Here is a 24,893-nt window from a genome sequence, read left to right on the forward strand (position 1 = left end):
TAGCAACTTCGCTACAATATATATATATATATATATATATATATATATATATATATATATATATATATATATATATATATATATATATATATATATATATATATATATATACTCATATATTTTCGGAATGTGTGTGTGTGTGTGTGGTGTTAGTGTAGATAGCGGGACCGAAAACTAAAGCACTTATGATCCTAATTCTTTTTGGAGGGGGTAGGTATTGTCTCAGAGAGCAAGGGAAAAATCCCAGACAATTAAAATCATGCATAATTATGCATAAATATGCATTTTTCTAAAAATGGCTAAAAAACCACTTTTCTAGGCATTTCAGATGATTCTGGGCATCTTTGATTTTTTCACCTATATAAAAAAAAATTTCGGACTTAGAAATGTTTTGGCATTATGCAAAATATATGCATTTTTGCAAAAATGCACTTATGATCCTAATTTTATGGGAGGTGGTAGGTATTGTTCCAGAGAGGACCAGAAAAATAGCAGACAATTAAAATATAATTATAATAATTATGCATGATTATGCAAAATATGAATTTTCTAAAAATGGCTAAAAACCACTTTTCTCGGCATTTCAGATGATTCTGAGCATTTGGGGGGAGGGAGTTGGAGTGGGGGGGGGTTTAGGGGCAGGGGGAAGGCGGTTAGCTGGCAGGATGAAGAGGAGGGAGATTTAGACGGGTGGATAACCAAACCGCTACATTGTAGTGGGGTTCTTCTAGTGTATTCTATATATACTAGTCATACTATACAGGCCACCAAAATACTCTCCACATTTCCTTAATGATTTTACTGAGATGCTTTCAATTATCTGCACTGAATTTGACTGTGTAGTGATCACGGGTGATTTAAATGTACACAGATAATGTTAGTGACAAAAATGCCATAGAACTTTCAGCCATACTTGATATGTTTGATCTGTCTCGACATGTGAAAGGGCCGACCCATACTAGGGGACACACTCTAGATCTGGTTATTACTAAGGGTGTTAACATTTCAAATGTCACTGTACTTGATGCTGTTTTATCAGATCATTTTTGTGTATTCTTTAATCTGTCTATTACACCAAAAAGCAACATTAGACCTGAAACTGTTGAAAAAAAGGTACATTGATGAGAATACCAGAACTCTTTTTATGGAAGCCGTCAAATGTGAAACCGTTCCAGCTTCAAATCATGTTGATGATCTACTGAATACTTTCAGTTCTAAAATTTTGATGCCATTGCTCCTACTGAGATTAAATCGATCACCAGTAAGCAAAAGGCGCAATGGAGAAACACTCAATCTGTAAGGGCCCAGAAAAGGGAGTGTCGGAAAGCAGAGTGACGTGTTAACGCGTTAATTTTCGACGTGTTGCGCGTCATTTGACACCACATCACGTCAAATGACGCGCAACGCGTCCAGTTTCGACGTGTTAACGTTAATTTAGGGGCAGGGGGAAGGCGGTTAGCTGGCAGGATGAAGAGGAGGGAGACTTAGACGGGTGGATAACCAAACCGCTACATTGTGGCGGGGTTCTTCTAGTATATATATATATAGTATAAAGAACACGACATGTTTGAACTATTCATTAGATCTCAAATTTAAAATGTCAAACTCTCTTGCCACCCTGTTGGACTGTGAGCTCTGAGGATATCGGTCATATTTCTCTATCAGAACCAGAATACTTTATTCATCCCCGAGGGGAAATTGAGTATCGCTAGCAAATCTGCCACAAGACCAACTTTGTTTGCCATTGGTTTTGGCCCCATTTTTTAAAGTGCTTTCACAAAGTGTTGTACCTGAGGAAAGCATGTTTACAAGGTTGTTCATGTTTAAAAGTCTCGAGTTGCTCCGTACCATCGTATGAAACCTAAAAATGGTTATGGATTAATGGAATGTAATTAGGCTTCAGAATGGCTCTTCGGTGAATAGTGCCCCGAAACACAGCGCGTGCAACGTGTTCCTCTATTAAATCGGTAAAACCACAATGGCTTGTGCATGCAAGTCAAACGCCAACGTATCGCAACGCAAATGCAAATCCAACCCAACGCTGGACGGACACCGACACTAAATCCTCACCTAAACAGAGAGCCAGCGCTCTCGATCACTCACACAGCATGATCCCCTGTCTCCTAAGATGCTAGTGTGTATAGCACCGGTTTATTTGTTGTATTGTACTGTTGCTTTGTTGTCCCTTCTCCTCCAAAATTAAAAAAACACACTCGACAGATAAAAACAATGCAACATGCAATTATTTATGAAATGTTAAAATGTTTGAACTCTCTCTCTCTCTCTCTCTCTCTCTCTCTCTCTCTCTCTCTCTCTCTCTCTCTCTCTCTCTCTCTCTCTCTCTCTCTCTCTCTCTCTCTCTCTCTCTCTCTCTCTCTCTCTCTATTTTTATTGCTATGCATCCATTCGCTCCTCTCTTTCTCTCTCACTCATACACATGCACAAGCCCGCGCACGCGCGCGCACACACACACACAATGCGCTTTAATTGGATCAAGCAGGGACGCTTTATCGCCCACCTTCTACTTTGTTTACAAATACTCAACTCCGGCCCATTTAATTAATTGCAATTTAAAAGTACATCTGCAAAGTAGAGAGACATGCTTTGCAGCACTAATGAACATCTCTCTCCCTGGTTCACTGTAGAGCCCAGTCTACACTGCCAGTGAAGAGACTTTGACGAATGGAAGAGCAGCACATCAGTTAAACATCATAGCGGGCCTGTAAGGTGACTGCTGGAAGAGGGATGGCCTCCATACCAGTTGTCAAAGAGCCCTGAGTTCTGCACCGCAAGATCAATGTTGGGGGACTCCGCTTTGCGTCGTCGTCCTGTCCCTGTTTCTAAACAAATGGTGTTAGATGGGATTGGATGATGAATTGAGCTAACCAAGTCTGTAATGGAAGCTATTAAACAACCTTCTTTTCCTGTCCAATCCACACATGGTTCTCCCTCATTAGCATAGGGCTCGCTGAAACCACACTAATGAACTTCAATTTTTAATCTACTGATACTGTGGGGACAATACAACAAGCTGCATGACTGCACCCGCTGTAGTTTATTTTACAACACTGCAAAAAAGTGTGGTTATTGCTATTTTCAATTCTTGCCATATATATATATTTTTTATTTTTTATTTTAATTTTATTTACTCAAAGCCTGTGAGTTGCTGTTGTGCTGTATGCAGAGTCTGAATAAATGGGAGCAGAAGTAGAAAAAAAATAATAGCCTACCAATTTCTTATTTGCATTTTCACAATGGTTGGTGCCTCAACACATAAGCATTAAGATAATTATAATTATAACACGTAACAAACAGTCATAAATTACCCTATTTGAGATCTAGTTTGGTGTTTCTGTAAGTGATTAAAAATGATTTTAATGCAAAATTTAAAACCAAATCACAGCCTTGGATAAAATTAAAGCTGTGGTGGGTAAATGGAAAGTAACTGTTGGGCCCTAGAAATTGAGCAACACCTTTATCCTTTAATATAGAGTTTTAGATATTTTATTTTTCGTTTCTTTTTCTTTTTTCTCAGTTCATGACCTAATGAATATTCAGGTGTATTCATGCATATTTATTAGCCTCCCTCTCAGGCAGTTGTGTTTTATAATTCTAACAGGTCACTTATTAATGCCGAGTCCTTGTTTCCAGCTGTAGTGCAAAATCATGTAACCACAGTTTACATGTAAAGGTACTGAGAGTAATGGAAAAGCCAGGGTTGACTCTTGTTCTTTTCTTTTATTTAATTTTGATAAGACGTCCAGAATACATGTGTGTGAATGAGAGGGAGGACAGTGGAATGGTGAGGATACAAGGAGTAGAGGTGACGAAGACAATATGAGTTTAAATACATGCGGTCAACTGTCCAAAGTAACGGGGATTGCAGAAGAGAGGTGAAGAAGAGAGTGCCGGCAGGGTGCAGTGGTCGGAGAAGAGTGACAGGAGTGATTTGCAACAGAAGGGTTCCAGCAAGAGTTAAAGGGAAGGTTTACAGGATGGTTGTGAGACCAGCTATGTTATATGGTTTGGAGACAGTGGCCCTGACGAAAAGACAGGAGGCGGAGCTGGAGGTGGCAGAGTTGAAGATGCTAAGATTTTCATTGGGAGTGATGAAGAAGGACAGGATTAGGAAGTATTATATTAGAGGGACTGCTCAGGTTGGACGGTTTGGAGACAAAACAAGACAGGCAAGATTGAGATGGCTTGGACATGTGTGGAGGAGAGATGCTGGATATTTTAGGAGAAGGATGCTGAATATGGAGCTGCCAGGAAAGCATTAAAGAGGAAGGCCAAAGAGGAGGTTTATGGATGTGGTGAAGGAGGACATGCAGGTGGCCGGCATGACAGAGGAAGGAGGTGCAGAGGACAGGGAGAGATGGAAATGGATGATCCACTGCGGCAACTCCTAACGGGAGCAGCCAAAAGAAGACGACGAAGAATTTTGATGAGACGTCAACCTGGATAGGCTGTTCCCTGTGATTTGTTTTGGGTTTTTTTTTTTAATCCATGAAGGCTATATATATGTTATATTTTTAAAGTGAACAGCCCAATACATACAGTGTATCAAGGCATGTTTTGATGTGGGAAGGTACATGTGAAATGTTGCTGTCTTAAAACACCTACAGATAAGGGTATCTGTAGGGTATCTATCTGTATGGACCCTTCTGCCTTCTGCATTCCTCAAGGTGGAAAATCCATAACCTTGTTTCTTTTCTTTTTTGTATCCCCACTCTCAGCTTTGAAATATATGTGTAGGAATTGTAAACAGCAACATGTGTATATTGCTAGTCTGTGCATACTGTTTCAAACTGATGGTATGGATCGCTAAAGCATGCACACAGATTTTCAAAACGAGTGCAAAACCAAAAAAAAACTGAGCTTTACCAACCATGCACAGGCATGGTTGGTAAAGCTCAATTCCACATGACTGCTTCTTTTCCATCTATATGGCCTTTAGCAAGCAATGTACTGTATATCTGACAGTCTGTTTAATAGACTTTTCAGTGATGGGCTAATTAGCGGACCATATTGTACTTTGCCAGATGCATTAAAATCCACCCATGTGATGCTCCTAGCAGGTTAAAATAAACGTAAGAACGGTTTCAAATGCTATTTGACCTATGTCTGCTATGTATAGTGCAGCATAACTAAAAGCCCCATCTCTCACAGGCAGTGCTAAGAGTGCTTGTAAGAAAGGAGAGTCTAATGAGGTGAGAAAGGTGGGAGGAATGGCTTTGTAAGTTTGAACTAAGATTTTAATGTCATTGCATGAAAAGACAGTGAGTAAGTGGAGGTTAACCAGCACTAGAAGTGTGACTAAGAGCGTGGCCATTGAAAAAGTCCAAACGGCATTAGATAAAAGCCAGAATTTTCCATTCAGCAGCAAGTGGGCTGGACATGAATGGGCTCAAGCAGTGGTTTGTGGATGAAAAATGACATTTTGCTCATGGTTTCAGCATGTGCCAGTTTAGATATTCAAAAATGTCAATTCATCAAATTTTGAACTTCAGCTGCCACCTCAAGGCAATACAGACCTAAATAGATAATGCCCCTCAAGGCTTTTAAGACTACTTCCATCCTCTATGTTTTAATCTACTGACTTACATTATTCTTCAACACAAGGTGCTGGTTTCCACCATAATGAAACAGCCATTTTCTACTGCAGTAAATCAGTGAGCCACAGAGACCAGGTACAACCGTCCCTTGGGTCATCCATTACATCCGTAGTTTATCACTAGCTCCAATGAACCTAGTTATTGCTATTATCATAGTAGCATTTACATCCCTATTGAGCATGCAGTGGGGTAGCCAGAGGCAAAAAAAAAAAAGAGAAAAAAAAGGTCGAGCCAATTCCTGAAGTATTAAATTGCGTGGTGCCTCCATTCCGTTAGATGTGGTACTGGGCCATAAAGTCTGATTGTTTTGCTATTACAAATAATGGATCCACAGTGCAGGCAGCCAAGAAGATTAGCTGACAGTAGGGCCCCAGGCAACAGATGTAGAGCTTGTGGCCTTAGATATTGTTCCCTTTGAGAGGAGGGGGAACAGTCACACTGGCGAGGCCCAGGTAAAGCTTGCTTTTTCACTGGTGTATGGACTGGTATATGGACTGGTGCACAACCCACTCATCTTAGTGTTAAAAAAATACGGTAATGTAATGCTCCTAGCATCACATGACCAATTATCAATTATCATTATCAATTATCAATTAGCATTGATAATGCATAATGATCTTCTGAACTACTAATAGTTGCAGCAGGCCCCTTCTAACCGGTATTTATCAGGCTGATAACCACTGATAATGCCCATTCAAGCGAGTGATAACATTCGAGGAGGGTGTCAGAGCAGAACTCTGTGTGCCACTTTAAGAGCTCTTCTGCATTATACTGTTTTCTGCCAACAAATTGCAGCATCATATATGTGTATTTAAATCGCAACATAGAGAAATTATACAAGCTGTACATAACATTTATCACTCATTGTGCAAGGCTACTATGACATATAACTATATATAATGCTGTTATACTTAAGTGGAGAAATCAAAATTAAAAAAGTGTTTGGTTAATTAGTTGACGATGAAACCGTGATATCAAAAGTTGACATCAAACACATCAGTTTATTTTCACTTTTCCTAAATTCACATGGATAAATCAGCCACTGAGGATGCACAAGCCAGTGCATTTTTAGTGCCAGTCCCAAGTCTGGAAAAATAGGCAGGGTTGCATCAGGAAGGGCATCCGGTGGAAAACCTTTGCCAAATCAAATATGTGGATCAAAAATCAGATTTCCGTACCGGATCGGTCGAGGCCCGGGTTACCAATGGCTGCCACCGGTACTGTTGGCCAGCAGGGTGCCCGTGGAAACTAAATTCACATGGATGACAGGATGCTTGTTACTGGTGTAACCAGGCTAGGGAAACAAACTATTGATTCTAACACAAGTTAGCCACTAATTCAAATCAAGATTAAATGATAACTATTCACAGAGCTTGTTGAGGCCCTCACAATTCCTGGACAAGCACCGGGTCCAGAATTCCCTCTGGATCAGGGTAGCACTTTGCTACAATAAAATTTGGATGGCTCCATGGCTGTCCAGCAGTTACGTCTGCAGAATCATACTTCACGCTTGATTTTTTTTTCCCCCACTGAAACATTGCAGGGGAATTGTTTTTTCACCTTTATTTCAAATTTTTTCATTTTGAAAGTTTGTGCGCTTGAGTGTTTTGAAGACAACTCTCGTATGTAGCCTTTGAGGAACGGGAAAGTAATCCCTTGGTAGATATACAGTTAGGAAGATAGATTTGGCTAAAGTTTAACAATTCATGCAAATAACTGAAAGTAAAGATCTCATGCAACTAAGATATTTGTCTCCAAAAGTCAGTTTTTAAGCAGAATCGACCAGTTCCTGGCTACCATCAGTGAACCTGCTTTAACCGCTCTTGAAGCATTGGGGTTGCAGGCCACACATCAAACATTCTCGACATCATTTTCCTGCACTAAAGGACACCATCTAATGTGTACTCGCTGCCTTCGAGTCACGTTCCACCATCTTGTATGAGGAAGTTGATTTTGGCTTATGGGCTTTGCTTCTTCTGTACTGAACAGTGACACAGTGGGGTGTCTCAGCATTGAGCCGCTGCGGCAGCACGCATCGCTCCTCTAGCAGACTGTATCGCACCTCGTAGTGGCACTAAAACAGCAACTCAGAAACAGTCACTCTCTCATAAATACTCACACATGCCTGAAACTTTACTTCCAGGCTCTCCATACTACAAGCTAGACACTCATATGTATGCTACATTTACTGCCCACTTAGTTATTTTGTCTTTGTTGTCACAATGATATTCTTATTTCAGTTGTTACATCTGTCAAATACCAATTAGAACTTGAATGTTTGTTTAAATACAGATGTTTTACCCTTTTTGTGACTGCCTTTCAAAATTATATGTTTTACGTACATACTATGTGTTATAAATATAAAATACTACACCATAAAAGAAGAACACAGCCCAACAGTTTGTTAAGATTTCCTCATATCTCTTAAAAAATCTAAAACATATGAGCTTTTGATAATTAAGTAAAAAATCTTCGCCACCTAGAGGGGCATCTGGGTGGCAAAGCAGTCTATTCTGTTGCCTACCAACATGGGGATCGCTGGTTCGAATTCCCGTGTTACTTCCGGCTTGGTTGGGCATCCCTACAGACACAATCGGCCATGTCTGCGGGTGGGAAGCCGGATGTGGGTGTGTGTCCTTGTCGCTGCAGTAGCGCCTCCTCTGGTCGGTCGGGGCACCTGTTCAGGGGGTAGGGGGAACTGGGGGGAATAGCGTGATCCTCCCATGTGCTACGTACCCCTGGTAAAACTCCTCAATATCAGGCAAAAAGAAGCGGCTGGTGACTCCACATGTATTGTGGGAGACATGTGGTAGTCTGCAGTTTGGATCGGCAGAGGGGATGGAGCAGCAACTGCTCGGAAGAGTGAGGTAATTGGCCAAGTACAATTGACAAATGGGGAGAAAAAGAGGGGGGGAAAATCCTCGCCACCAATCCCCGCCACTTTGGTAACTTATTCTTCACCACTCCGGTGTTTTTTTTTTGAGTTTTTTTTTTTTTTTTTTTTTGGCCGGTCATTACAAAGGTTAAAAGATGCTTAGCAGCCAATATGTGTCAAATGTTATTGATTTAGGTACAGTGGAGCTGAAGGGTACCACACAGCATTGAATAAGTCACTGACAGTAAGTTAATTAACATATTTGGCTAATGACATTAATTTCATGTAATATCAGAGTTGGCAGACTTACGTCTCTTCATCTTTTAATCGTCGAACCAGCTGCTGATCTGATGAATGACCTCTTAACTTTTATGACCTGGTTGGAAGTGTGCGTATATTTCAAGTATAGAAATTGTGCCATCAGTGGTTGCTGATGGCAATGATTTTTCTGCCACCGTGATTGATCAGCAGTAGCTAAACAGCTGCGATGACAAGGCAGGTGGCAGAAAACCATGGACCATCAGCTGTGAGCCACTATGTTATTCCAGATAGCTTCCTACCCATCAGTTCTGGGGAGACTGGTATTGATGAGTTACCACCTGTGGTCTCAAGTTATTTCTCTTTAAAAGCATTTATTGAATAAATGACCGTTGAAATTTTAACCCAGCCACGTAAATATCAATAGCACACATCATGGCAGAACTATTGTCTGGCCCTCTACAACTGAATCACTTTTCCATGGGCAGCCCTATTGATCTCTCTTTAAAAGGTAATGCTCCAGTGCAGAGCCAGAAAAATTGACTTTGAATACAATAGCAATAATAGTAATTTACAAGTCATTGAGTGAACACACCCTTTCGCCTCCCCCTTTCCCACCCCCAACGAGATGCTTCAGCATTAACCGGTTCAAAACAGCCACACGCATGACCGCTCGTGATACATATCAGCATTAAAAGTGGAGTCCCTCGAGATTTAATTGATGCACACCTAACAGGTTGTAAAACTACAGCACTTAACCCATGTAGGATTTTCACTGTCTGCTTGTTCTTTATGTTGTGTTATGTTTGTGCACAGTACAATAGTACAGTAGATAAAGGCTGTATATGGTGCCCTGTTTTTGTGAATTCAAAGTTGGAAATAAGCCAACTCACAGACTGATGAGGCAACAGTTGTGTTACAAAGGAAGCTGCTGCGGCCACTCACTAATGAGTTTAAGAAGAAATTAAATTCTAAACAGATACATTGGCGCAATTTAAAGAAGCATTTATCTCAGTGTGTTCTCTCATATGTGCACAGTACATCAAGGTCTCACAGTCTGTAAGAACAAATGACAATTTAATTTTACCTTTGTGCATAGCACATTTCATGCATGCAAAGCTTTATACATGAGGTTCCAAGAGCTGTCCATCATGGACATTAGCACTGAATGGACTGCCGAGTGATTAGCAGACCCACGCTCTGCTCTGTGCATTGCTCTGTGTGTGTGTGTGTGTGTGTGTGTGTGTGTGTGTGTGTGTGTGTGTGTGTGTGTGTGTGTGTGTGTGTGTGTGTGTGTGTTTGAGACAGACTTTTGAATCAGCTTAATTTGAACCTAGATAGTCTTTCAAATAGTGAAATCAAGATGGATAGAGGAAATGGTGAGCCCATTCTCCCTTCTTCCCCTGTACACATATGCACAGTGGAACAGACATGCAGCGTAATCATGTCCCAGATTCACATGCCTTGCCACTGTTATAGAGGCATCCATCAGTCTGCCACCAAAGGCAGGGAGCCAAAGCTTTAGCAGATATTAATTACTCTGAGCTGAGATCCATCTCTCTACAAATCAGTCGCTTTCTTCATGCTTGTCCAATCACATTTCTCACAGCCTATTATGAAGGACAAGGTGATACTGTGCTTGCCGAGGAGAGGAACACAAATTGAAATATCCCCAGTAATATAAAGGCTAAAAAGGCTTTGACATTTTGCAGGACTAGGTAAAAGTAGCTGTCTTGATTTGGGAGTAATGCTCGGAAATACATTTTTAAAAATGCAGTCGCGTTAATGTAGATGTCCTTGACGGAGAAACTTTCACACACAAAAAAAGGCAACCATGATATGAGATTGTTAATTTGATATCAATGGCTGGATTTGCATAAAGTTGTTGGAATGTTTTAAAGATTTACCATAAAATTTCACTGATCACCACATCTAAATTATTCTCCAGTGCTACCCACATCAAATTCAGCTTTTTTTTGTTTTTTCTTTTTTTTGTGACAACTATTGTAGCTTGTAATATTTCAGAGTGCTGACATTGTTAATGTGTTAGCTCATATTGTTGACGAATGCATTTTATAGTCTCTCTGTGAAAGCCTTTTACAAGGTCATAACAATTGATATCAATTAGAGTAAAATGGAATACACAGCATAAAATCTGACACAATGCTCTCAGCTGTGCAACAACAACATGCCACCCATTTCAGATGATGCCTTGTCGCAAACAGAAATTGTATGCATTCTACCTGCACAGTGTGTCAGGATAAATTCCCTCTGTTACAAAGAATTAGGACTTACAACAGACAGAGGTTCATTTTTGTATGAATCTGCAAGTTCTCACCTTAAAATAACTGCTTTATATAACGCTGGTTGCCTTTGAGTCTTGCTCCTTGCCAAAATCTATTGCGTGTCTTTAACCCCTTGCAAGCTGAGGTACATGTCTTTAAACAAAGCACTTTTGCTTTCTGTAAATTTCAGACCACCAATCAATATGTCCTTTTCTATCAACATGAGCCAACTTTTTACTTTTAAATCAGGAGTCAAGAATCAGGAACACTTTATTTGTCATTTTATTTCATGTACTTGCGTACATGAAATGAAATGAAATGAAATATCATTTTCCCCAGCCCAAGCAGTGCAACACAAAGACAAAAACACATCCAAAAACTTCAAGAACTACAAGAACACATATATCCAAACTCAAAAAAAAAAATCACTGTCTAGGAGAACGAACTGTCGGTCGGCATAGACTAGCAGTTAGCATAGCCTGCCCCGCTTCCGTATCCTGTCAGACCACCCTTGCTGTTACCTCTTTGGGTACAGCTCCAGGCAGGGCCATGGTCCCTGGGCCCACAGGATGCAGCAGAGCAAGCTCTCCCAGCCATCAAACGAAGACACAAACTTAGATGCAGATGTGGACAAAGATGCTGCATGGACGGTACTGGGTGAGGCCACAGCAAACATGAATTTGCGCCGTCATCTTCCCACACCGGAAGCAGAAAATGCAGTGTATTGTTGTGGTTGTTGTTATTGTTGTTATTCATAGTAGTAGTATAGCCATAGTAATAGCAACTGGTAGTAGGAGTAGTTGTAGGCAAAGTGGTAGAAGTGATAGAAACCAGTATCTGTAAGATTCTGCCTCTTTCCTCCATCACACTTTGATGTTTCCACTAACCCCTCATTCCCATCAATATTGTTTGATTTAAGCATCCTGGAATGGCTGCCTTTTCCTATTTCTCTGTGAACACTGAAAGAGCTGGAGCTCTAATTTCTGTCTCTTCAGCAAGAAGCATTCATGTGGGCAAGCACAGCAGGATTCAGCCTGCGATAGGTCGACTAATGGAGAAGTCTAAAAGTGTATGGGAGAAAGCCTGCAAGGGATATCAGTGCCTCCACCACCCGCTGGGACTTTGTAAGGTGCTGCTCCACAGGTGTATTTTTTCTTGGCACAAAAGAATAAGAAAAAAAAGTAAATGCATAAGAATGTTAAAGATATTAGTCTTAATATATCCAACAATATGCATAGCCGATAATAGATGGCACAACACCGAGATGATAATAATGGAGATCCAAAATAAAATGACCTCATGTCTGTCATTGCACCTTATCATACCCTGAGGTTGAAATCTAAAGAGCATTATATATATATATACATATATACATATATATATATATATACATACATATATATATATATATATATATATATATTAGATAGATGTAGGAAAAAAAACTTTAATACATAGCAGAACAAGCTTGTTTCGTGCGTGACCCATGAAACAAGCTTGTTCTGCTATGTAATACAGTTTTGTTTCCTACATCTATCTTAATATTCTGCTCCTCATTTGTTGAGCACTTTTATCAACACCATTGACGATTTCTGAAAAAACAAAAAACGCTCTCTCTGTCTCTCTCTCTCTCTCTCTCTCTCTCTCTCTCTCTCTCTCTCTCTCTCTCTCTCTCTCTCTCTCTCTCTCTCTCTCTCTCTATATATATATATGTGTGTGTGTGTGTGTGTGTGTGTGTGTGTGTGTGTGTGTGTATGTGTGTGTGTATATCAACACAGATGCAGGAAAAATATTTTAATGCATAGCAGTACAGGCCTGTTTCGTGCGTCTCGCACTCATCAGCTGCTAATTTTTTATTCACTAAGAATCATACAGTTTACGCTGCCCGGTGTCATGCCCCTAATTTCGGTTGGACAGTGACCAATCAGATGAGAAAACATTCAAATTATAACAACCAATGGGGTAGGTACTTATGATCCACAAAAATCAACGGAGGGGTAGAAAACATTACAACCAATGGGACTGAGGTTTGTTTTGAAAAGCATTTAGGGGCCAGGGCACTGTTGAAATGGTGTACATTAGAAATATAGCAAGGTACTTTGTGTGAATTATATATTGAGGTGGTGTTAGGGCACAGTTGGAAGGACAGGCAGTTAGAATATAACTGTAATGTTTTCTACCCCTCCATTGGTTGCTGTGGATCATAAGTACCTACCCCATTGGTTGTTATAATTTGAATGTTTCCCCATCTGATTGGTCGCCGTCCAACCGAAATTATGGGCGTGACGCTGGGCAACGTACGCTATATGATTCTTTGCGAATAAAACATTAGCAGCTGATGAGTGCGAGACGCACAAATCAGGCCCCTACTGCAATGTGTTAAAATCTTTTTTCCTGTATCCGTGTTGATATTCCACTCCTCATTAGTCGAGCACTCACAACACCATTGACGGTTTCGGAAAAAAATGCTAAATATATATATATATATAAATATCCAGTGATTCAAGAAAATTATTTATGAGACAGTACAGGTCTGTTTCATGCCATAAGCAATCATCAGCTGTCAATAAAGTTACATGGGAAAGAACATAATTAACTGCCTCGTCTTGAACATCACGTGCACAATGTCCAATAGGGAAGGGAGCGGTGCCTACATTAAAAAAATCAAAAACCCGTGGTTGCTAACGGTCCAGTAAAGGGGGGGGGGTCGGTATTTGTCTATTGGCATGATGTATTTGTAATTACAAAATAGATGCTTATATCTATGTATGTCTGCAAAATAGATGCTTCTGCAACTGCTGATAGATAGTTTGACAGCTGATGACTGCTTATGGCATGAAACAGGCTTATATATATATATATATATATATATATATATATATATATATATATATATATATATACAGAGAGAGAGAGAGAGAGAGAGAGAGAGAGAGAGAGAGAGAGAGAGAGAGAGAGAGAGAGAGAGAGAGAGAGAGAGAGAGAGAGAGCGCTGATGATTGCTTATGGCATGAAACAGGCTTTTACTGTCTCATGACTCACTGGATTATTTTGCTCCTTATTTGTTGAGCACTTTCCCTACCATTGAGTACCATTGAGTAGTGTTTCTTTAAACAAAGTATATACACTCACTGGACCCCCTTTTGCCTTCAGAACTGCCTTAATCCTTCGTGGCATAGATTCAACAAGGTACTGGAAACATTCCTCAGAGAGTTTGGTCCATATTGACATGATAGCATCACGCAGTTGCTGCAGATTTGTCGGCTGCACATCCATGATGCGAATCTCCCGGTCCACCACATCCCAAAGGTGCTCTATTGGATTGAAATCTGGTGACTGTGGAGGCCATTTGAGTACAGTGAACTCATTGTCATGTTCAAGAAACCAGTCTGAGATGATTCGAGCTTTATGACATGGCGCGTTATCCTGCTGGAAGTAGCCATCAGAAGATGGGAACACTGTGGTCATAAAGGGATGGACATAGTCAGCAACAATACTCAGGTAGGCTGTGGCATTGACACGATGCTCAATTGGTACTAAGGGGCCCAAAGTGTGCCAAGAAAATATCCCCCACACCATTACACCACCACCACCAGCCTGAACCATTGATACAAGGCAGGATGGATCCATGCTTTCATGTTGTTGACGCCAAATTCTGACCCTACCATCCGAATGTCGCAGCAGAAATCGAGACTCATCAGACCAGGCAACGTTTTTCCAATCTTCTATTGTCCAATTTTGGTGAGCCTGTGTGAATTGTAGCCTCAGTTTCCTGCTCTTAGCTGACAGGAGTGGCACCCGGTGTGGTCTTCTGCTGCTGTAGCCCATCTGTCTCAAGGTTCGATGTGTTGTGCGTTCAGAGATGCTCTTCTGCATACCACGGTTGTAATGAGTGGTTATTTGAGTTACTGTTGCCTTTCTATCAGCTCGAACCAGTCTGGCCATTCTCCTCTGACCTCTGGCATCAACAAGGCATTTTTGCCCACAGAACTGCCGCTCACTGGATATTTTCTCTTTTTCGGACCATTCTCTGTAAACCCTAGAGATGGTTGTGCGTGAAAATCCCAGTAGATCACCAGTTTCTGAAATACTCAGACCAGCCCGTCTGGCACCAACAACCATGCCACGTTCAAAGTCACTTAAATCACCTTTCTTCCCCATTCTGATGCTCGCTTTGAACTGCAGCAGATCGTCTTGACCATGTCTACATGCCTAAATGCATTGAGTTGCTGCCATGTGATTGGCTGATTAGAAATTTGCGTTAACGAGCAGTTGGACAGGTGTGCCTAATAAAGTGGCCGGTGAGTGTATATATATATATGTGTGTGTGTGTGTGTGTGTGTGTGTGTGTGTGTGTGTGTGTGTGTGTGTATGTATATGCACATACCCAATGAAATTACACCAGCAGAGTTACAGCACCTCGCCTGGAAAAGGGAAACCAGGGCCCCCTCCTGGAGCCAGACTGGGAGGGGAGCTCGCCGGCGAGCGTCTGGTGGCCAGGCCTTGGCTTATGGGGCCCGGTCGGGCCCAGTCTGAAAAAACAACATGGAGCCACCACCCTGTGGATCCACCACACCTGGGGATGAGCATTAGGGTAGGGTGCAATGCAGGCTGGGTGGCAGGCAAAGGTGGGGACCGGGGCGTGCCGACTTCCAGCATCGCAGATTGGTCCTCGGGATGTGGAATGTAACCTCTCTGGCAGAGAAGGAGCCTGAGCTGATGCGGGAGGTGAAGCGGTACCAACTAGATATAGTTGGGCTCACCTCCACACATAGCATGGGTTCTGGTACCAAACTCCTGGAGGGGGGCTGGACTAATTACTTTTCCGGAGTTGGCCAAGGTGACAGGCGCTGGGCAGGTGTGGGGATCCTCACAAGTCCCCGGTTGAGCACGGCTGTGTTGGAGTTCTCCCCAGAGAATGAGAGGGTCACCTCTATATGACTGCGAGTTGCTGGGGGGAAGGCTTTGACTGTTGTGTGTGCTTATGCACCGAATAGCAGTTTGGAGTATCCGGCCTTCTTGGAGTTTCTGGGTGGTGTCCTGGATAAGGCTCCACCTCGGGACTTTATAGTTCTGCTGGGGGACTTCAACGCTCACGTGGGCAATGATGGAAAAACGTGGAGGGATGTGATTGGGAGGAATGGCCTCCCCGATCTGAACCTGAGCAGTGCCTTGTTATTGGACTTCTGTGCGAGTCATGGATCGGACATAACACACACCATGTTCAAACATAAGGTAGTTCATAAGTGTACTTGGTACCAGAACACCTTAGTTCAAAGATCGACAATAGACTTTGTGGTCGTATCATCAAATCTGCGGCTGTATGTTTTGGACACTAGGGTGACGAGAGGAGCAGAGCTGTCAACTGATCACCGCCTGGTGGTGAGTTGGATCAGATGGTGGAGAAGGCTGCCAGATAGACCTGGCAAACCCAAACGTGTAGTGAGGGTGAACTGGAAACGTCTGGCAGGGGCCCCTGCCCATGAGGTCTTCAACCCCATCTTCAGAAGAAGTTCTCATGTATCCCAAGGGAGGCTGGGGACATGGAGTCTGAGTGGGCCATATTCAAAGCCTCTATTGCAAACGCGGCAGGCATGAACTGTGGTCATTAGGTCATTGGTGCCTGTCGAGATGGCAACCTCAGAACCCACTGGTGGACACCGGTGGTGAGGAAAGTCGTCAGGCTGAAGAAAGAGGCCTTTTGGACTTGGTTGGCCCAGGGGTCTCCTGAAGCAGCAGACAGGTACCAGGAGGCCAGAAGGGCTGCCACTTCGGTGGTCGTGGAAGCAAAAACTTGGGTGTGGGAGGAATTCAGCGAGGCTATGGAGGAAGACTTTCGGTTGGCCTCAAGGAAGTTCTGGCAAACCATCCGGCGACTCAGGAAGGAGAAGAAGGGCTTGACTCAGGCTCTGTTCAGCCGGGGGGGGGGGGGGGGGGCTGTTGACTCGGACTGGGGATATTGTCGAGCAGTGGAAAGAACACTTTGAGGAGCTCCTGAACTCAGCTAACACATCCTCAGTGGAGGAGGTAGAGTCTGAGGACTCAGGGGAAGCTCCACCCATATCCCTGGCAGAGGTCTCTGAAGTAGGTTAAAAGCTCCTCGCTGGCAAGGCGCCGGGTATGGATGAGATTCGCCCTGAGATGCTGAAGGCTCTGGACATTGTTGGGCTGTCTTGGTTGACACGGCTCTTTAGTGTCACGTGGAGGTCAGGGAAAGTACCTGTGGAGTGGCAGAGTGAGGTGCTGGTTCCCATATTCAAAACGGAGGACCGGAGGGTGTGCTCCAATTATCGGGGCATCACATTGCTCAGCCTCCCAAGGAAAGCCTACTTTAGGGTACTCGAAAGGAGGCTCCAACCGATTGTCGAACCTCGGATCCAGGAGGAACAATGTGGATACTGTCTGGGCCGTGGAACAACGGACGAACTCTTCACCCTTGCGGAAGTGCTGAGGGGGGCATGGGAGTTTGACCAGCCGGTCTACATGTGTTTTGTGGACTTGGAGAAGGCTTACGACTGTGTACCCCGGGGCACTCTGTGGGGGTTACTGCGGGAGTATGGGGTACCGGGGCAGCTGCTACAAGCCATCCGGTCCTTGTATAACCAATGTAAGAGCTGTGTCCGCATTCTCAGCACAAAGTCAAACACATTTTTGGTGGGTGTCGGACTCCGCCAAGGTCCCTTGTCTCCGATTCCGTTTGTGATATTCATGGACAGGATCTCAAGGCGCAGCCAAGGTGAGGAGTGTGTCCCTTTTGGGAACCTCAGAATTGCATCTCTGCTCTTCGCAGATGATGTGATTTTGTTGGCTTCATCAGAATGCGACCTCGAGCGTGCACTGGGGCGGTTTGCAGCTGAGTGTGAAATGGCTGGGATGTGAGTCAGCACCTCCAAGTCTGAGGCCAAGGTTCGCTACCGGAAAATTGTTGCTTGCTCCCTCCGGGTTGGGGATGAGTTGTTGCCTCAAGTAAAGGAGTTCAAGTATCTTGGGGTCTTGTTCACGAGTGAGGGGAGGATGGAGCAGGAGATGACAGGCAGATTGGTGCAGCATCAGCAGTAATGCGGATGTTGTACCGGACCACTGTGGTGAAGAGGGAGCTGAGCCGGAAGGCAAAGCTTTCAGTTTACCAGTCAATCTTCGTTCCAACCCTCACCTATGGTTATGAGCTTTGGGTAGTGACCGAAAGGGTGAGATCATGGATACCAGTGGCTGAAACGAGTTTCCTCCGTAGAGTGTCTGGGCTCAGCCTTAGAGATAGACTGAGGAGCTCAGATATCCGGAAGGAGCTCGGAGTAGAGCCGCTGTTCCTTCTTGTTGAAAGGAGCCAGTTGAGGTGGTTCAGGCATCTGATTAGGATGCCTCTTGGGCGCCTTCCTTTGGAGGTTTACCGGGCACGGCCAACTGGGAGGAGACCCTGGGGTAGATCCAGAACCCCCTGGAGGGATTACATGTCCAATCTGGCCTGGGAACGCCTTGGGATCCCCCAGGAGGAGCTGGAGGGCGTTGCTGGGGAGAGGGATGTCTGGAGTGTCCTACTTAGCTTGCTGCCACCGCGACCTGACCTCGGACAAGTGGCTGATGACGAATGAATGAAGAATGAATGAATGGAAATTGCAGGAAAGTAGAGACGGACAATTTCTCTCATTGACTAAACAAGCGCGCGTGTCATTTATTCTTCTGTACAAAATCACCTTCCCAGCAACATGGTGCTGCTCCAACAAACCTAGTCCTCACTTCACCCTCTCAACCTGGAAACCCTTTCTTAAAGGGACCGTGTCTACCAATTATGGTGAATTGTGCCCATATAGTCCACTACATACTTCCCCCCAGAATTCACCATCATAAAAAAAAGTCAAAGTGGAGGGGGGTGGATGGCCCAGCTGCAATGACTTTGCCAAACAGGTGCGGAGGCTGGGGTGCCTACAGGATGGGTCTTAAGGACCCTGCGGCAGTGTGGGGGTAGGGCGGGTGGTGGGGGAATGTTAGGGGCATTGTTGGCAGATGGGGGCAGGATAGCAGGGCGCCCCCGCCGTGGGGGCTACACAAGTCCAATAGGTCGGTCCAAGTGCAGGTCAGCCGGTTTGAGATGATCGACTGAAATACGCTCTGGGTTGTTGCCGACTTCCACAACTAAGTGCTTGTTTCCGGTCTCCAGGATGTGGAACAGCCCATCACAGGGAAGCTGCAGGGGTCCATGGTGGGCGTCGTGGTGGATGAAAACATATTTTGCCATCTGCAGACTTGCGGGGATGTGAGACTCTGGGAGGCCATGTTGCGAAGTGGGGACTGGTGCGAAAGCTCTGGCGTTATCCAGGAGCGTGGTCCGTTGATGGGCTGCAGACCAGGGAGCTGTGGTGTGGGGGACGAAATCCCCTAGGACCTGCAGTGCCTGTTCATAAACCAGTTCAGCAGACGAGGACTGAAGGGCCTCCTTAGGGATGGTCCTGAGGCCCAGCAGGACCCACGGGAGCCTGTCGACTCAGCTACTGATCCTTGAGGCTGGCCCGAAGAGTGGCCTTCATAGAGCAATGAAAGTGCTCGCACAACCCATTGGCCTGTGGGTGGTGCGTGGTGGTGTGGTGGAGCTTCACCCCTATGCTCTCTGCAACTGCGTTCCAGAGCTCAGATGCAAACTGTAAGCCCCGGTCCAAGGAGAGGTCAGATGGGGTGCTGAACCGGACGACTCAGGTCCCGATGAACACCCAGGCTACGTCGGTGGACGTCATCGATGACAGTAGGCCAGCTTCTGGCCATCGAGTGGTCCTGTCTACCATGGTGAGGAGGTAAGTAAAACCATGGGAGGGGGACAGGGGGTCCACTAGGTCCACATTTACGTGGTCGAATCTGCTTTTGGGCACTGGGAACTATGCCATGGGGGCTCTGGTGTGGTGGTGCACTTTAAAGCGCTGACACTCCACACAGGTGTCAGCCCAGTCTCTCACATCGGGGTCACCAATGTGGAAATTGCAGGAAAGTAGAGACGGACAATTTACCTCATTGACTACACGAACGGGTGTGTAATTTATTCTTCTGTACAAAATCACCATCCCAGCAACGTGGCACTGCTCCAACCAACCTATTCCTCACTCCACCTTCTCAATCTGGAAACCCTTTCTTAAAGGGCCCGTGTCTACCAATTATGGTGAATTGTGCCCATATAGTCCGCTACTATATATATACACACACACACACACACACACACACACACACACACACACACATATATATATATATATATATATATATACATACACACACACACACACACACACACATATATATATATATATATATGAACACGGATATAGGAAAAAAGATTTTAATACATTGCAGTACAGGCCTGTTTCGTGGGTCTCGCACTCATCTTTTTTCCTGTATCCATGTTGATATTCTGCTCCTCATTAGTTGAGCACTCATAACACCACTGACCGTTTCGGGGAAAAAATTCGCTTTATATATATATATATATATATATATATATATATATATATATATCTCCACACACACACACACACACACAAATACATATATACGTATGTGTGTGTGTGTGTGTATGTGTGTACATATATATATAGTATCAGTTGCAACCTGTAATCCCACAAAGAACCCTGGGTAGACCCCTCTTGTCCCATCTAAACATATCTTCTTGTATGAAACGTACAAACCCCATCGCTATCACAAATCAGCCGGACCACACGTTGGATATGCACTCCCCCACGGACACAAAGCGATTGCATGATTTATTTCACATCCGTGGCACTGTTCTGATGGAGCAATCATTTTAAAAGCCGATGAAAGCGCCATTAACGTTTCATGTTGAAATGAATGTTCTCTCCATTTACAGCTTCCAGCATCAACTCAAGTTGATGGGGCATGTAATTGGTGGCCACTTTGGGTGATTGTTAGGATAAACAGCCATCGTAGTGGGTGTGGAAGATCAATGTCATAGACTAAACAGGTAGGAAGAGGAGAGACGGGAGTTGACGTTCCATCATGCCTGTCAAGAATACAACAAACGTTTACCTACAGCAGACTTGCCCCTGTCTTGTTTCACTCTGATCACATGTGAACGGCAGCGATATGTTCACCTGTATGTCACAGAACACTGAATCAGTTCATCTGGATACATCGTTTATTGAGAGAAGTTCACCAATATATGTGTGGAAAACTTGGGGCAATAGGCATGTATCTCATGGTATTTCCTATTCAATCGTTGCTTTTTCTTCAGTTGGCAAGCCAATAACCCAACACTGCATTATGCAAAGGCAAATCTGTCAATGTTTTTGTCAGAATGGAACACGGACAAAGACTACCCTCCGCTGGCGAAACCCCAATAAAAGCTGTAGAATCAATGGTTTGCCCTGGACTAGCTAGTGAACCACTTTACTTCCTACCATGTTGCAGCGTTTTTGTGACGATCACGAACCTACTTTTAGCTAGCTCACAGTCTGCACAGCACAGCTTGCTGTCTTTTTTTGTTCCTCTCCCCTTTTTCTCCTCAATTGCACTTGGCCAATTACCCCACTCTTCCGAGCCGTCCCGGTCGCTGCTCTACCACCTCTGCCTATCCGGGGAGGGCTGCAGACTACCACAATACATGTGGAGTCACCAGCTGCTTCTCTTCACCTGACATTAAGGAGTTTCGCCCAGGGGGACGTAGCGCATGGGAGGATCACACTATACTCCCCAGTCCAACCCCCTCCCCCAAACAGGCGCCCCAACTGACCAGAGGCGGCGTGCAACGACCAGGACACATACCCACATCTGGCTTCCCACCCGCAGACATGTCCAACTGTGTCTGTAGGGACGCCCGACCAAGCCGGAGGTAACGCGGGGATTCGAACCAGTGATCCCCATGTTGGCAGGCAACCGAACAGACTGCTATGCTACCCGGATGCCCAGCTTGCCGTCTTTGTGGTGAAAATACATAAAGGGTAATGGCGATGTCCCATCTTTTCAGTTCTCTACAATATAACTGAAAGGGTTGAAATATCTCACCCAACTCCACAGGGCATTCACGTAGCTTTTCCTCTTTGATTGGCAGCCACTGAAAAAACTCATCTTATCTCAGAGGTGATCACCAATCAAGATTTTTTTTTGGTACCAGGTATTTTTTGAGAGGGAACGAAAGCTAATTTTAGTTGTTGTCGAAGGAAATTGAACATTAGAGTGAATTATTCTGTCACAAGTCAGTCACACTCCACCTGGTACCTTTTGGCAAAGCTATCGTCAAACAGAAAGAGTAAAAAAAAAAAAACAAGGTACTAATTTTGCCTGTGCAGTGCTGTGTTGTATTTATCTTTCCCTAACTTGTTAAACAAAAGCTTTGGTCGGATGAGGAGCACAATGACAATTCCTCTGCTATCTGACATTTGTGGAAACAGTGCATGTCCCGTGTAATTACACTGCGCAAATGAAAGCATCTCTAACATGAGCAAGCACCTAACATGAGCAAATTGCCTCTATTGTCTCTACAAACGATGAGAGCTATCAGCATAAAGAGGCTAGTTAATCCAAAATTAGCAGCATTTACCACAATGTAACATGCGTTCTACATGCAATCCACATTGACACAAAAAGAGGGGACGAGCCGGTGTTTAGTTTCAAGTGTAAATGTTAGCATTATAACATTGGCATACCTTGGTAATGCAGCCGGAGTGATCCGGAGAAAGGCTGATGGTCGCTGCGAAAGCGGATGGAAATCTGGTTGCTCCAGCTGCGTAGAATCAGGCCCCTTATCAGAACCGACTCATTGGCGAGGATGGATGGTTCTCGTCCTCCCGTGTCCTCCAACGTCACCTGTTCACCGTCCAACACACTCACGTTCAGCACCTGAAAATACAGTGATTGCACCACGCACAATAAGACGTGTGCCTTCGTTGCTTGGCATAACTCATCTCATGTCATACCAGTATAGTAGATGGTTCACTGACCGACTGACTTCTAATGCCTGCCAGGAAAGCATCGATATCTGTTTTCACCCCGACTATTTCTCAAAAGTGTACATTTGAGGACATTTCAGTCCCACTCTGATGGACTCTTACCTGCTACATTGAACATTGAAAATTTACTCCAGACGCCTTCACTCATCACCAGTGACTGAGTGATGACTTGTGAGGTTAACGTTCATATTGGATGGGATTTCAGTTGATGTCCCATCACTTTTGTGTCATTTCAAATGAACAAGGGCCAGCTGCTTGTTTGCTTTGGAAATGAGTTCGCCTATGTTATGTGTCATTCTGCTCAGCTGTCTGCTAACAAACTCACGTTGCAATGTGCTTCGTTTAAGCGAGCGCTTCTTCTCTTCCTCCCCTGAATTGTAAATGTGATTTCAAGTCATAGTAGCATCTGTCTGGGTCATTTCCCTCAGGATTTGCTGAACAGTTGCCTTATCCTCTTTAGCATTCAAGGCCTTTATAGGAAGTTAAAACACTGTCTGAGTAGTCTCTACTTCACTGTAAGCCATTTTGACAGCAGTACTTTATGTTTTCAACAGGTTTGAACAGCAGCTGTAGCTAAATCTGGTGAAGGGACCTCCAGAGGATTGCATCTATTAAACCGTCCCCCATAATGGAACACAATCACACACACACTGGAGCGACATCTGATTCATTCCTCGCTGAACTTTGAAACTGGTATGTTAATATAACAGTAGGTCATGATTATTATTCAGTATGCAAAACTGGCGTTCACCTTCACCACTGTTTGTGAGACAGATTGCATATATGACAGAGAGTATATTATGAAAGTTAATGTGACGGTTTTTACTTCAAGCAGTTTAACTGTTGTTTATAGGTAATAATGTCTTAGATAAACGTCCCACCCCGAAATATTGCATGAGGCTTAGAGGGTTTAGGCTTGTGTGTGTGTGTGTGTGTGCGTGTGTGTGTGTGTGTGTGTCCGCGCGCACATTAGCGCGGGAAGGGGGGGCTGCACCCATCACTAGGGAGAGCTGCAGCCCCTCCCCCCAGTAGTGGCAGGCGTCTGTGTAACATCTTAGACCGACAGTATCCATAACTTTTCATAACGTACAAATGTAAAGAATAAATGAATGAATAACTAAATAAAACATACCTTTGTTTTAAACAGTGGGCTAGGGCTGCGTGGAATGTACATTTTTAATATTAAAGTGCGTAAATACTAAATTCCAAATCTGCTACACGCGCACTTTAAAAAAACAATGACGTCATACTACAGCGACCGGGGGAGGCGGTTGCTCCAAAGTAGATGCAAGAGCCAACGGGGTGTAGGCACGGAAGTAGATGTGATTGGTTGTTGCGTCGGCCAATAGACAGCGCGGAACCTCGAAGCGCACTGACTGCCAGACCGGTTGGGGCGAATTAAATTAACGTTAGTTAGCTAGTTTAGTTTAGGAACAGCGGCAAACAGTAGATTGACGTTAGACGCAGCTCGTCCAGGACCCCGCGGGGGGGGGGGGGGGGGTCCTGAGCCTGCGGCCTCGCTTCTTAGACGCAGCTCGGGCCTTCGGCCCTCGCACCTTTACTAACCAACGCCATGTAAACATGGATTGTACAAAACACACAGCTAAATAACTAGCTTTATAGTTATTTCGAGGTTCCGCGCTGTCTATTGGCCGACGTAACAGCCAATCACGGCTACTTCCGTGCCTACACCCCGTTGGCTCTAGCGTCAACCTTGCTCTAACTGTCGGCGGTTGTGCGCGGGGGGAGCTCAATGGCTGATGGGACCATTAACGTTAGATTTAAAATGGTATATTAATGATGTGGTGTTCATGTTGTGGTTATTCTTGTGTTGTTGTTTTGGGGGTTCGAAGCACAGTTTATTTGCAGACTGATGTCGCCACTTGTGAAGAGGAGGGGCGGGGGTGTAAGGGGGCTC

At 44.2% G+C, this 24,893-nt stretch overlaps 1 protein-coding gene across 1 annotated transcript in view; it reads right to left on the reverse strand.

The window, feature by feature from the left end:
- Nucleotides 1–24,893, reverse strand: part of LOC130116688 (seizure protein 6 homolog) — a 158,358-nt gene that overhangs the window by 40,044 nt on the left and 93,421 nt on the right. Inside the window, exon 4 of the mRNA XM_056284685.1 lies at nt 22,673–22,865. Coding sequence (XP_056140660.1) covers nt 22,673–22,865 — 193 coding nt within the window. The remainder of the gene's footprint in view (nt 1–22,672; nt 22,866–24,893) is intronic.

This window comes from Lampris incognitus, chromosome 8 (assembly GCF_029633865.1).
Source record: "Lampris incognitus isolate fLamInc1 chromosome 8, fLamInc1.hap2, whole genome shotgun sequence".
Lineage (NCBI taxonomy): Eukaryota > Metazoa > Chordata > Actinopteri > Lampriformes > Lampridae > Lampris > Lampris incognitus.